Source organism: Gorilla gorilla, chromosome 13, assembly GCF_029281585.2.
Source record: "Gorilla gorilla gorilla isolate KB3781 chromosome 13, NHGRI_mGorGor1-v2.1_pri, whole genome shotgun sequence".
Classification (NCBI taxonomy): domain Eukaryota; kingdom Metazoa; phylum Chordata; class Mammalia; order Primates; family Hominidae; genus Gorilla; species Gorilla gorilla.
In genome coordinates, this window is record NC_073237.2 from 37,059,118 (window position 1) to 37,074,716 (window position 15,599).

The 15,599-nt window shown below is 44.0% G+C and overlaps 1 protein-coding gene across 2 annotated transcripts in view; it reads left to right on the plus strand.

Moving 5' to 3' along the window:
* Positions 1 to 15,599, plus strand: part of MOB3B (MOB kinase activator 3B) — a 203,437-nt gene that overhangs the window by 163,640 nt on the left and 24,198 nt on the right. For both annotated transcript variants that reach the window (XM_019034160.4, XM_019034159.4), the window contains exon 3: positions 8,102 to 8,304. In XM_019034160.4, coding sequence (XP_018889705.1) covers positions 8,102 to 8,304 — 203 coding nt within the window. The remainder of the gene's footprint in view (positions 1 to 8,101; positions 8,305 to 15,599) is intronic.

Sequence of the window (15,599 nt, forward strand, 5' to 3'; positions counted from 1 at the left end):
GGAGCTGTAGAAACCCTACAAAGCTTCCTGGCAGAATAGAAGGAGCATAGGCTCTGAGACAGACTAGAATTCAGATCCCTCTTCATCGCAAACTAGCTCTATAAAGCCCAAGTCTGTCCCTTCACCTCTTTGAGCTTTGATTTCAGGGTATGCAGGTGGCACAGGAGCTCAGCTCTCATTCCAACAGTCAGCAAGTATTTATTCCATACCCACCCTGCTCCAGGTGCCAAGCCACTAAGGAGACATCACTAAGGAGACACTTGTGAGGAGGCTGGACACCGTCCCTGCTCTCACAGAGTGGCCAGTCTGGAGCAGGTAACAGACCTGAAGCAGGGACTCCCACAGATACATGTGGAATTACTATGTGTGATCTATGCAGGAAAATTTCAGGAGCAGAATAGCAGATGCCAGGGAAGCTGGGTCTGCGGATGATGGGAGATGCTGAGCCAAGCTCTAAAGAAAGAAGAGGCAGTAACCAGGTGCTCAATAAAGGGGGCTATCTGCCAGTTGTTTGCAGAACTTGAGGTGTTTGGGGGCAGTTCTCCAGTATCCCCAGAGACAACCTTTTGGTTCTTACTCTTCAGACCACAAAAGCCCAGGTTCAGGCCAGCACCGATCACAGATCAGAGTCTCATTCCCAGGTGTTGGCCTTTCTCTTCCAAAGAAAAGGGAAAATGATGAAAACAGGAATGATTAACAGCCAGCTCAGAACATGCATCCCCACCCCCCAATCTCCTGGACCTTAGTCAACCGAAGCATTTCTGCATATTCTAAAGGAGTTTTTCCTTTTTTGGCCTCCATAACAAGATAAAATAAGTAACACAAGCCATTTAGGCAACTTATTTTCTTTCAGAGGTGCCTGAAAAGGAAGGATTGAATGAGATGTTTGAGGGCTTAGTGGAAGGGAGGGGCAGGAGGGAAAGAGGAATAAAGAAAAATGGGTTGAAGTGCAGAAATTACTGGAATTTTTATTAAATTTTCTTGGGGGGAAAGGAGATTTCCTAAGTCAGAGATGAAAGGCAAATCTGCATGGGGCCCCAGAGAAATTATTATGTTTCATACTCGATTTAGCTCACACTGAATGTGGCTTGGAGATCAGAAAGCTGTGGTTAGACACATTCATAAACTCAGCAGGGCTCTGTCAGATGCGGGTTCCTGACTGAGTACCAAGGCTTCATGAGCAACAGAGACAGGGCTACAAGGCTGTCTCATCAGGCCTTCAAGAGAGACTCCAGGCCTGCACTCTCCTCACTCTCCACCCTCACCCCAGCGCCCTGGTCTGCCTCCTCCTTAGCCTAATTGCTCGGAAAACTCTAGTCTTGCTTTGAGTCTAACTGGTGAGCAGACTCCTGCTAGAAACTTGTATTAGTGATTGGTTTGGATTCTGGCCTCTGCTTAGGCATGTTGCCTCAGCGCACTCCAAAACTTGAGCTCAGCTGGCCCTGTTTCAGGCTCATTAACTCCATTTCAGTACTGGTCCATTTGCAGAAACGAAGCTACATCACATGACCCAAGCCATCCAGGTCCAGGGTTATCCTTGGACACCTGGATATCCATCCCCTCTCTGTGGAGCACTAGTCTGAACACTTTCTCAATGTGGGCCAACTTCTTGGAGTCTGAAATTTTCCAGCTTTTAAGCTAAGAGCCACTGGTGGTAGCTCAGGGTAGGATAGAGGGAAGGGCATGTTCTGAGACTCAATTATTGATTGCAAATCACTTAGAGATCTTGTAATCAAAGATTGTTTTCTATATCATCAATACAGGCACATATCTAACAGTCTGGGATTATTGCTGATGGTTTGTCTGGATTATTATAAGACTAGTCAAAATTTAACTCCAAACCCTTAAGATATACAATCTATTTCAGTTAGGACTGCTGGTTAATGTTGTCTGGCATTAACTTTCTGAGTACAGTGACTGAAAATTAACTCTCACCACCTGAAAAAAAAAAAAAAAAAAAAGAGAAGAAGGAAGGTTTCAATGATAAAAAGAAAGTTTCAGAGTTTTTCCTTTCCACACCCTAGGCTGGATCACAGTGTTCCTCATTGCAAAGTTTTCTCTTCTCCCCAAAAGCAACATGCAGCCTTCCATGCCAGGACTATATATATCAAGAGTCTGGCAAAAAGCTATCCTTTCTGCTGTGGGTTTTCTTTCTTTTTTTTTTTTTTTTTTTTTTGCCTCCCCCAAACAGGAGATGATGGATTCACATCTTGACTAAATAAGACCACTGCTCTTTTCTGATTCAATTTTGATCGATGAAGTATTCCCTGCCTTGCCTGTGCCAGGTGCTTTCAAAGGTGGAATCAAAGTATAACACAGTCCCTTTGTTCAGAGAACTTACAGCAATATAAGACATAAGTTTGAGAAACTAGTAGAAAATAATGCAAGGTAGATTATACTCCAGGGCTTATTTAGTACCTGCCACTGTAAGTTTTTTGCAAGTTCAGAATTGATGTATTAATGCCAAGACTGCTATCATGAAAATAAATAGCCAGGAATTTAATCCCAAAGTGTGTTACAAAGACCATTTGGTCAATGGGATACTAAAACTAACAATTCACAATAGAATACTCACTATCTGCAAGGCAGTAAGCTAAACCTTTTAGATGTTTATGTAATTAATCTGCACAACACCCTAAGCTACAAATAACATTAATATATCCCCATTTTTCTTTAAGGGATATATTCTTTAAGGGGAAAGTGAGGCTTGGAGACACTACATCATCTGCATATGGCTACCTTGTGAATAAGTGGTAAAGGTAGAAATAAAGCCTAGGAGTTCTGGTTACAGACTCTGTGTTTTGAATCAATAGCTATTATGAGCAAAGGGGAATCCAGATTTAAATAGGATTTTTTGCTACAGATATTCTCAGATCCTTTACTATGCTTGCGTACATTGTAAACCTCTATGAAAACAGCATTTTTGCCAATATATTTGGTCTCAGAATCCTCTCTTTTTAGCCAAGGATCTCTCAAGAATAGTGATTTTTAAAACACATAATGGGGAATACTGAAGTGGAGGGTCTATCGTGTCTTATGTACTCATGAGGCAGAAGGAGGGCATTGGTTATGGTCCTGATGTTGGGTCACTTGTGCCATGTAGAACACAGGTTGCCCTTTGCTCAGACCCAGCCATGCACAGCTCTCCAGGTCCAGGATGCCATTGTAGCTAGCCAAGTGTCCGTTCGAGGTGATCCAGTTGCCTTTCTTCTTCCAATTGCTGAACTGGATTCTTTTAAAACAAACATTTTTTGAGCTCCTTCCACAAGCAAGCTAAGTGCAGGCCATAAAATGGTGTTTTTGGCTGGACAAGATAGCTCACACGTATAATCCCAGCACGTTGAGAGGCTGAGGTGGGAGGATCGCTTGAGCCCAGGAGCTTGAGACCAGGCTGGGCAACATAGTGGGACCTTGTCTCTACAAAAACATTTACAAAAGTTAGCCAGGCATGGTGGTGCATGCCTGTATTCTCAGCTACTTGGAAGGCTGAGGCAGGAGGATTGCTTGGGCCCAGGAGGCTGAGGCTGCAGTGAGCTGTGATTGTGACACTGCACTCCAGCCTGGGTGACAGAGTAAAACCCTGTCCTTAAAAAATGAATAAATTAAAATAAAATGGTATTCTTGTCCCTTACCTTCCCTGGCACCATAGAACCTATAGGATGCTGAAGAAAGAGCCTGAGTTTTGAAGCCAAATCTCTATCTCCTTTTACCCTTGTGGCCTGGGGCAAATGATTTAACTGAGCTAAGCTCAGTTTCCATTTAAAAAAAAAAAAACTGGGCCGGGCGTGGTGGATCACGCCTATAATCCCAGCACTTTGGGAGGCTGAGGTGGGCAGATCACGAGGTCAGGAGATTGAGACCATCCTGGCTAACACAGTGAAACCCTGTCTCTACTAAAAATACAAAAAATTAGCTGGGCGTGGTGGCGGGCGCCTGTAGTCCCAGCTACTTGGGAGGCTGAGGCAGGAGAATGGCATGAACCTGGGAGGCGAAGCTTGCAGTGAGCCACGATCCTGCCACTGCACTGGGCGAAAGTGCGAGACTCCATCTCAAAAAAACACAAAAACAAACAAACAAAAAAACAAAAAACCTGAAATAATAATTCCACTACTCAGGGTGTCACTGGAATTAAATGACATTGCACATACACAGATCAGCCCTCATTTGGAATTCCCTTTTCTTTTAGTTATGTAATGGAGATTGGATACTTCTTTGCAGCACCATGAAGAAGGAAAACCACTTCAAATCAATCAGTTTTCATGAACTGGCTCTCTGGAGCCTGCCAGGAAAGGGAGTGGGTCAGCAAGCTGTATCTTGTTCTACCTTGCTGCCATGAGGCTAGTTACATAGAATGAGAAAGTTCCAGAGTCTGCAGAAGGGGTGGATATCCGAGGTCTCGCCATCTGAAGGGATAACCTCTTCCAAGTCCCACCTTCTGAGGTTTATTTAAAACACACACACAAATCTGGACGTCTGTAAGGCAGAAGGGAAAAGGGTGAAAATAGTATGCAAACTGTAGAATTGGCCCCTGAACCATCAATAAATATAAGAATTTTTCAAATGCATGTAGCTTTCCTGTTCTTTTCCCACCCTCTGTGAGCTGGATTTTGTCTCTGACTCAGCAGAGAACCCAGTGGGGTTTCCTAGGCTCCTGAGGGCTCCCAACCTCTTTGCAGTGTCTGGAGTTGGCCTGGGGTGACTGCAGTGCATGCCGAACATGTCTCAACTTGAACCGTTTGCAGCTTTTGCTTTTGAAGAATGAATTACCTGCGAGGGAGGGAATGGTGGAAGAGTGGGGCCTGACTTAGCAGCCAGAGCCAAGAGATTCTGAGCCTGGAGTGCTACCTACCCGAGGAGTTCAGGTGGGAAATAATGAAAGTTGAACTTACTCCCAAAGTTCCATTGAGTGCCAAGCACAGTACAGATACTATTATAAAAACACTACAAAGTAAATTTGTGTATTAGTTTTATAATAAAGTTGAGTGATGAAGACTCGACTGGATTTTAAACTAAAGACCTAGTTTAAAATCCTTGCCCTACTGCTTACTAGCTACATAGGCTACATAAGCTGTAGCTAGTAAGAAGTCAGGTTAGTATTTTAAACTTGGTCTTCCAAATTGCAAAACCAACTACTCTAAAGCCATAGCCCAAAATGGATAGGCAAGAGGCAAACCCCCTTCAAGGCCAGAGACAAGTCAGAGACCAGGTATGGAATGGAAGGCACAGCTGAGATTTCTGAGCTGAGCAGTGGCAGAGAAACAGAGCCGCTTGGAGACAGTCTAAAAGGGGCCAGCAATTGCCATAAGCATCCGCAGTGTGTCCAAAACTTTGCCTTATCTGTAGTCAGTGTGGAGGGTAGGGGGGCTGGCTATAAGGGCCACACAGATAAACTGGCACAGCTGAAAGTCCCTGTGTCCCCCAGCATCTGGTGAGCTTCCATGAGACTGGAACCAGGGGAGGAGAAGCGGGAGCACACTTGAGGGAGTTTGAGCTGCCCAGAAAGGAAGGGCTTCAGAGCTAAAAGTGTGTGCAGAGCCCCAGAGCAGTGCTCGTGGACTTTGGAGTCAGACTAACTGGCCAAATCTCTGCTCTACTATTTCCCTGCTGGGTGACCTTGGGCAGCTACTTAATTGTCCCAAATCTATTTCTTCATCTGTGAGATGGAAGTAATTTAAGGCCTGTTCTGAGGGCTCAGTTAGCTAATCTATAGAAAGGGCTTGGCACAGTTCCTAGAACTGTGTAAGAGCTCAGTAAATACAACTTTTTACTGTTAATCCCAGGTCTGTGGTCTTAAGGCCTGGGCAGAGAAAGCTAGCATACTCTTGTTGAAGGCAGCAGAGTATGTCAGCTGACCTCTTCTCGCCTCTGGTTGTAGCTTCTGATGCTGTGGACATTTTTCTGTCCTTCTCTGCCTTCTGTCCCCATCCCCTTTCTTTTGCTTATTTATGTTTCTGTGCCACTGAAGAGTAACTTTTAGATGCCTCACCGTGCTTGACAATCGAGTTGTTCCTCTAACCTGGCAAGAGAGAGCATTGTACTCCGTAATACTCATTTTTTGGATTTTAGAGTCAGGCTGACTTGGTTCAAATCCCAGCCCTACCACTTTTTAGCAACAGAATTCATGCTGAAGAGCTTCAGTGCTATTTATCTATGAAACATTAATAGGAATAATAAAACCTATTCCACAGATACATTGTGAAGACAACATACGTCGACCTCCTGGCATTGTCACCAGGTGGGTTACAGGACTCCCCTTGTGAAGGAAACATAACTATCTTAGAGGGAATTTCATCACTTCTGGGACTCAGGCTTCAAAGACTCCAGACCCGCCCCCAGTGTGGCAACAGCAGTTCTGCAGGCCCCTCTCCACTGAGAAAGCAGCCCATAAACTCTGCATGCAGCTGCCCTCCACCTTCTCTTTGGCTCTACCGCACCCTCAACCCCAAATCCCAGCATCTGTTGCCCAGGCAGTCAGCTCCCAAGCAGTGCCAGAACTTCTCCCTGGGTTCATTTGATATGTTGCCACTTTGTTTCAAAGAAAAGCCATTATCAGTGCTGGGACCCAAGGGAAGCAGATCTTGTCACTGCCGCCTGCCAGACATGTTCCTTCTCATCCTGCCCTTGGGTCCCAGGTGATCCCATTACAGTGTCTCACCAGACAGCTGCTGCTAGGTTTCTGTGGAGGGAAGGACAGCAAAACTCCAGGCTTCCTGGGGACTTGGGGCATGTGCCGTGCATAGTTCTACAATTTTGCTGAAAGGCTAGTGGTCATTTCTACCTTTCTTTGACAAGGGTAATTCTTTTGTTGTTGTTGGTTTTGTTTGTTTGTTTGTTTGTTTGAGACAGAGTCTCACTCTGTCGCCCAGGCTGGAGTGCAGTGGCGTGATCTTGGCTCACTGCAACCTCCACCTCCCAGGTTCAAGCAATTCCCCTGGCTCAACCTCCTGAGTAGCTGGGATTACAGGTGCACGCCACACGCCCGGCTAATTTTTTTGTATTTTTAGTAGAGGTAGTGTTTCACCACGTTGGCCAGACTGGTCTCAAACTCCTGACCTCAGGCAATCTGCCTGCCTCAGCCTCCCAAAGTGCTGGAATTACAGGTGTGAGCCACCGCATCTGGCCGGGTAATTCTTTTCCTTATAACAACAGACCTTACCTTGCAGAGAAAAGGGAGGACATTATCAATTTAATAAGCTCTCACTATGTTCTAGGCGCTGTAGGAGGATCTTACATTAATACCTTCCCAGCCATTTAAGGAAGACCTTATTATGACTGCTCTTTTACAGATGAGAAGCCAAAAGTCAAACAACTTGCCCACAGTCATACAGCTGGAAGGGGAGCAGAGTAAGAATTCAAACAATGTCTGTTTAGCTTAGGAACCCATTACAACATGTCACCACTTAAGGACAGTGCAAATAACAAAACAGCTTAAGCAGTGTTTGAGATGGAGAAAGGAAGTGGGCTTGCGATCCTGCAATTTGTTGCTTTACCGAGCTGGGAGTAGTGGTCATCAGACGGGAAATCTGAGTGACTTTGATGACCACTCACCCTTTCTGTGTTACCAAAAACAAGACCTCCTCCCAACTCTTACCTTCCTCAAAGAGACGAAGGGGAAATCTGTGATGCAAAGTATCTGTGAAAGTTATTGAATTTGCCCACCTCAGAAACAGTATACCTCAGGAAAAGCTTTGCAGACTGGTAGCTTGCAGGCCCAGTGTAACTTATAGAGATGTTTTATTTTGACTCATGGTACTTTTTAAAACTTCAAGTTAATTGCTAATGTTTAAAAAATGCAGCAGGTCCACATATAACTCTAAATTTCTGAATTATCTTGAAAAATTAGAAGCTCTAACAACACTGGGCCTCCATCCCTATATGGCCACTGTTGGCTGTAGTCGCAGCAACTGCTCCCTTTGATGGGGAGGTGGAAGGTGCTTTCTAGTTTGCTACCAACCCCCCCCACACACACACTCCCTATGACTCGTGTGACGGGTGCCAGTCTCCCTGTAGCATTACCCTCAGACAGTTTTCATATTAGAGGAAAGAGGAAAAGGATCTATCCCATCATGGTTTCATTCTTTCTTCTTTTTTTCTTCTCTAGGTGTTCCCTTCCCAAAGAACTTCCTTCAGATCTGCAAGAAGATCCTGTGCCGCCTTTTCCGGGTCTTTGTCCACGTCTATATCCACCACTTCGACCGGGTCATTGTGATGGGTGCAGAGGCCCATGTCAACACCTGCTACAAACACTTCTATTACTTTGTCACAGAGATGAACCTCATAGACCGCAAGGAGCTAGAGCCTTTGGTAAGTGACACCATGAAATAATGGTATCCAAGTCACCCCAGGAGCTCGGCCATTTGTCAGAGCGCATTGTCAATCCCTGGAAAATGCTCATTGATGGCTAGCTGTTAGCCTGAGGGCTGCAGAATTGAATGGGGCTTAGTGGTCAACTAACAGCCAGGAGATGCCAAGATGTCCACTGTCACCAAATAAGTGTCCAAGATTACCCTCCAAGAGGTGGCAGAATGTTGTGGGAATATAATAGTTTGGATCAGAGGGAGTAGCTTTAACTCTCAGTTCCAAAGTCATTCTTCCACTTATTGAATTCCTTAAATGGGCATCTTTGATATTTTATATTATCTCTCACTCTGTTAATCAAAGATTATCAGAAACATTTCTTCAGTCAGTAAATAAATATTTAGCACCTACTGTGTGCCAGCTGCTAGGCATACAGTCAGGTAAAACTGCCTTTGGGCAGCTTTTACTCTAGAGGTAGTGACAGAAGTTAAGCCCTAAATAAGGATACAGTCTCATAGGGACTTTGCTTTTCACATTGAGTTTTCCATGATGCAGCTTCAATGAGATATATTAGAATAGAGAACATTTGATATGATTAAATCCTTAGTGTTATTGTTTAGGTGAATGGGGACTACTTTTATTTTCTTCAAAAGCTGCCTTTCCAGTGGCACTCAATCTGTGCTTCAGAAGTCAAGGACCCCTAAAAACCTCATCACCTTTTGTAACATGCAACATCTCAATGTGGACACTTTGATCAAAGCTTTTTATAGTGGCTCTGTTGAGTACTATATTATACCCCATATAACACAAGGTGACTGTTTTGCTAAATATAACTGACAGAGCAACTACATTTCATCCAAGTTCATTTGAATGACCAGAGTACTAGGGCCAGGCTGTCCTCTTTTGCCACCCTTTATCCCTTTCTCTTTATGTACCTATTTTAAAACACCGGTTTTATTATTTTTATTTTTTCTTTGAGACAGGGTCTCACTCTGTCTCCCAGTCTGGAGTGCAATGGCAAGATCATAGCTCACCATAGCTCACCTTCAACTCCTGGGTTCAAGCACTCCTCCCACCTCAGCCTCCCAAGTAGCTGGGACTATAGGCTGGCATGGCTGTTTTTTTTTTTTTTTTGTAGCAATGGGATCTCATTATGTTGACTAGGCTTGTCTCAAACTGCTGGCTTCAAGCAATTCTCCACCCTTGTTCTCCCAAAGTGCTGGGATTACAGGAGTGAGCCACCATGCCTGGCCAGGTTTTATTATTATTTAGGTATGGTAAAGCTAACAGATCAGATGACTGTCATTGAAAAGAGAATTTGTTATACTCATCCCAAGAGAAAGAGCCATGCCACGCCACAAGAGAGCACATGGGAAAGCACCAGGTTAGTCCGGAGACTGAGGGAGCAGAGAAAGCTTGAGCAAGAACCTTCACCATGGTTTTCGTGGGAAGGAAAGGGCCAGACAGGGTAAGCAGGTTTAGGGTTGGCTAATTTGAATAATCTCTGGAGCCTAGGGGTTATTCCTAGTTATCTGATACCTTGGCCTGGAGTGGTTAGTGTGAGAACCTGATGGAGGAGGTATTTGGGGTGCAGGCTCTGCAGGATTGGTTTGTATTGGTTGTTGTGTAAACAGCTTGAGCGCAAATTGTTTACCATCACTAGGAATTGGCTAGCTCTGGGAGGGGCAGTCCCTCCAGGATCAACAAGGCCCCTTTGATGTTAGAGAATCGAAACACAAAAAATAAAAGATATGTTTAATACAGTACAGTACCTGTACCTGGCAAAGAAGATGCAGAATTTCACATATCACCTTTAGTGTTTTTCACCTTGAAATTTATTATTCTGCTGTGAGAATATATGGCAAAAAAAAAAACCAACATATATATATATATATATATTTGCATTACTCAGTAGTCCTGGAACAAAGCAAGACTTTTTGGGTTACACTTGAGATGGCTCACATCTTTACTTTAAAAAGAGCCTATTTTCTTCATTTTCTTTCACAAGAGATTTCTAGAAGGCTCTCAGGGGCAGGAACCGAGTTGTCTCTGAATGCAGTTGGACAAATAGTATGGAAAGAATTCATCGATGGCTGAGTTTTATAAAGGCTGTTTTGGGTAAAGAGCCACTATGGGAAGATAAGGTTGTGCAAACAGCTCAAGGGAGTTAAGACTAGAAACAATTGATAAAGTTAATTTCAGAAAATGTCAAGGACAGAGAGGAAAGATGGACAAGGGCCACGTAAATGAAGACCCAGAAGAAACCACTGCAATCTCCTGGATGGTTTCAGTTCAGTTCTCTTCTATAGTCATGTTCAGGTCAATGGAAAATAACCTCCAAAGGCCCACAAGAAGGAAGAGGCTGTGGAAGCACTCAACACTTTTGGTTTCACTGAGCTAAGGGATCAGAAACACCACGATAGAGCTGAAAGTCAATTTCTCCTTTATGCCTGAAAGCATAAAGACAACATTGTAGGAAAAAGCTGAGTGTAAGTTATCAAGTAGAGAAAGGCTTTCTTTGCTATCAGAAAACTCAGTTATTTTCTATAATTGAAGAAAGGGCTCCAAGGCAGTGCAAGGAACTAACTTGAAGTCTCAGAGTCACAGAATGGCCTCAAACATGTCAATATCCTAGACAAGAGCCTCTTTGGGGGCCTGGGAGAAAATTAGGTTAACCAGACATTTTTAACAGTTTAATTGAGCAAGAAAGGTACCAGGTTTTTTTCCCCAGAAGTTTATATTTCTTTAAATCTTGCTTGCAATAGTATACTTCCTACAGTTATGTGTTAATTATAATTATAGGGAAATTCATTTTAATGCTTGTAAATATTCATACTTTTTAAATGCTTAATTGTCTGAACATATATATTTGTTTTACACTAACCAAACCCTATAAAGGAACAGAAATAGATATTAAGAATGTTTCTGAGGCTAATCATATAATATCAGGTTCTGGATACTTAGCACATGCAGTGTCCATTAAGAGCAGATTGTTTATGGCTTGTGGATTGCTATTGCTGAAATGACCATTTCAACAATTGACAGTGCTAGGATACCTAACTGCTAATACTGTTGCAATGCACATACTCAAATCAAGCATAACATGTCAAGTCAACACATTTTTATTTGATTTGCATATATTGATACTTTATATATACAACTCAAGTTGCTCAGATATTCTATGTGCATAAAAAATATATGCTCTCCAGGCAGGCGGATCACGAGGTCAGGAGATCGAGACCATCCTAGCTAACACGGTGAAACCCTGTCTCTACTAAAAATACAAAAAAAAAGTAGCCAGGCGTGGTGGCGGGTGCCTATAGTCCCAGCTACTCGGGAGGCTGAGGCAGGAGAATGGCGTGAACCTGGGAGGCAGAGCTTGCAGTGAGCCGAGATCACACCACTGCAGTCCGGCCTGGGCAAAAGAGCGAGACTCTGTCTCAAAAAAAAAAAAAAGAAAAGAAAAGAAAAAGAAAAAGAAAAAAACTATGCTCTCAAGAAATTTACAATACAGTCTGAAAAATATAAAATAATAAATGTCACCCATTTTTGACCCTCAAAGGATGATGAAGGAGTCAGGCATTTGGCTTCACATTCTAGTTGTACATTTTTTAGAATTGAATGCAGCTGGGGCCAGAAGGGCAGCATTTGTCCAGCCAGTTTCCCTTAGAACATTGGCATTCCCAGAGTTCCCACGCCACCGGTGGGACATTCTTGGTGTCACGCCTTGGGATTCCACAGTATGGAACTCTGAGACTCCCCCACCGCCTCATCTTTCCCTCTGCCTTGCCTCCACCATGCACAGCCACACATCTCTTTGTTGCTTTTGTCTCACGTGGACTGAGTATCTACCACACAGGTTGTGTTGAGGATCCATGCAGCACCCTACTGGGGCAGGGGAGTCAGTATCATACAGTGCCTAAGAAAAGTCTTAGACTCTGTGGGTTCCAACCCTGGACCCTGCATTTACTAACGTGCAAACTTGAGCAAGATATATGGCTTTTCAAAGCTTCATTTTCCTCATTCATAGCATGGGTATAATAATAAGAGTTATAAAAATTAAATGGGTTAGTCATGTGGAAGTGCTTAAGAAATGTTAGCTAAGTGAGACAATGACTGTAAGAGTAGCTGGGCTGTAGTTAGTGGATGTTCCTGAATTCTGTCTTCCCTAGCTCCCATGACCTCTTTTCTGTCTTAACGATTGATTCCCTAGGTAGACTCCTAGCAAATGTAGTTAATTGTATTTGTATCAGTCACTCCCATGGGATTGTCAACTCTTTGAGGGCTGGGAATATAAAGGACATATTCCTGCATTGCTTAGGGTTCCTGGTACCTAATAAATGCTTAATATGTTTTTGAATTGGGGAGAGTACTTTAAGGATGATGCACCTCATTCAAAGGGATTACACACTGGTCACTCTCTTCAATACGCCCCTTATCTCAGAACATGCATGCAGACCTCCACTTACCCATTTCCATGTTGGGACTAATGCTTCATCCTATCAGATTAGCAATAGACATTAAAAGCAAAATAAGACAGAGAGCAGGGATGCATCATAAGCTTTAGGTCTCACAGAGAAAGACAAGGCCTCAACTCTTAGTCATTCTCTGTTCCAAATTCCAGATAGATCACCCAGGAAATCTTGAATCCTCTCACACTGCTTTTGTGCCCTGGTGTGTCAGGCAAAGGGTAACCAACCCTCCCTGTTTTAGCAGTGAAATTCTCATGTCCTAGGAAAACTCTTGGTCTCTGTCAAACTAGGACGGTTGGTCACCCTATCAGGCCTCTGAGTGGGAATACAGTTTGGAATTCAGAAGCTGGGAAGAGGTCACCCTGGCTAGCCTGGTGAAGACGAGCACATCCATCCACCCCCAGAGCTTGCCTCATGGCTCCCATTGGGACCTGCTGTTCAGCCGCTATGGCTGGCAGCCTGGGAACCCAGGCAAACACATGCCATTTCACTTGGTCTCCAGCAGGGAGGGGGAGCCTGGCACACTGACACAGACACAGACGTGACAGATCATCCATTGCTCATGTAAATGCAACAGCTGAAGATAACTTAAACTCAAGCAAGTTCCTTGTTGGAGGAAACAGCCCAAATGATGCTGATAATTAGAAAATGGGCCAGGCCCTGACTGAATAAGCAGGCTGCTGTTGGCCCTTGGCTGCCAAGGAGTCAGCTGACACAATTAAGCTAATCAGAATTATCATTAGCAAGCACGAATAGCCCGCAGTGTTTTGTTGGCCTTTCACTGAAAACAAAAGCAGACTCAGAGAGGGCTGTTAGCAATGCAGTAGTTGTGAATGAAGAGCTGATTAGGGCAGGGGGAGGACAGAGATTGGTGAGGTGGGGAGGACAGACAGGAGGGGACTTGTTTACCCTAATGCACCTGCTAACCCCTGGGTGACCTCGGTCCAGGACCTTCTCATTCTCTCTCCAAGGCTCCATTTTCTTGTTTCTAACAATGAAAGTGATTATACCATCACCTACCTTGTAGAGCTGCTGCTGTGAAAACAAATGTTACCACAGAGCTGTTCTGTTACCTTACAGCAGGGTGCTTGGACCATAGGGGTTTCTCAGGAGTCCACACACACACACGTGCATCAGAATCTCCTGGAGGAAATACTTTGCAAGTACATTCTTGGGCCTCACCCCAGATACACTAAATCAGAATTATTAAGATTAGTGCCTAGTACCAAGCACCCTCAGTCTGCATCTCAAACTTTAATGTGCATGTGAATCACCAGGGATCTTGCTGAAATGCAAGTTCTGATTCAGTACATCTGAGAGGAGGAGACTCGAGAATGTTCATTTTGCTCCCAGATGATATCGATGCTGCTGGTTCCCAGACCACAGGTTGAGGGGAAAGACCCTAGATGACAATTACCCTCAAATGTGAGAATTACCATTTTTAGCACTTCATCTCTTCTCCTCTAGGATTGGGAGTTAGCTCAGTGGGGTGGGGAAGTAAAGCAAAAAGGAGAAAAATCTGAAGATCAGTGTTTGCCAAGAGAGCTCCTCAAAATGCCAGTCCTGAGTGATGGTCAGTGAAAACAGACTTCCTTCTGTGGTCAAATGAGTTTACAAAATACTACATCGTCTCCACCCTTGAAGATTTACAGTGTACAATAGCATATCAAAGCCTTTGAGAAGGTATCCAATAAAGAAACTTGTTCAATTTTGTGTAGCCCGCCCAATTTAACTGCATTTGGCTACTGGACTTTTTTCTTTTGCTGTCACTCGTTGACATCTTAGAGATATCATGATCCATGGAACACACTCTGGGCAGCACTGCTCATCTTTATGATGTGATGTGTCTCTAGATTTTTCTATTTTCTTCATGCCTCCACCCTGGCCTCAAACCACACAGCCACCACTGCCGCATGGAGAGGGAGGTGGGAAGGAAGTGAAACTTCATATGGGAGGGCTTCACACACACACAGGAAGTGCAGTCCTTTTCATTGTTGCTCCTCATCCTCCCACATCATCATATGACAGACACCCCTTCGTGGAATTCTTACCATGTGCATGACGCACAAGCATTTTCAAGAAATAATTAATAACTTCATTTCTTCAGTTCCAGATAATCTGTTAGTTCGTCTTGACATATATTATTTCATCTCCTCACACTTGTTACTTTTTTTTTTTTTTTTTTTTTGAGACAGGGTCTCACTCTGTCACCCAGGCTGGTGTGATCATGGCTCACTGCATCCTCTAGCCTCCTGGGCTCAAGTGATCCTCCCACCTCAGCCTCCTAAGTAGCTGGGGCTACAAACACATGTCACCACACCTGGCTAATTTTTAAATTTTTTGTAGAGACAGGGTCTCACTACGTTTCCCAGGCTGGTGTGGAACTCCTAAGCTCAAGTGATCCTTCTGCCTCGACCTCCCAAAGTGCTGGGATTACAGATGGTACCTGGCCAGACTTGTTACTATTATTTCCAGCAGATGTGATGGGCAGTTTCTCAACATCTGAACCACATTCCTCTCCATCCCTTATCACTGCCATTTTGTCACACCAAAGTGCATGTCCCACCCCCAGTGTGTAGGTGCCTCTTGGCTAAAGATTGAGATTTATGGTAGGCTCTACCACCAAAACTGTCCTCTAAAAATGGGTGCTTTTTAGAACAATTTGAAGACCAAAGATTTGGAAAGCCTTGTCTCATAAAGGCCCAGCCACAAGCCTATCCAGGCCCCAGAATACACTGACCTCATGTTGCCCTAAGAGGTAGCCAGGCCACACATACACTTCTCTCAGAGCTGCTTGGGTGAGTGCAGTAGCCAAGGTTGGCCTGCAAT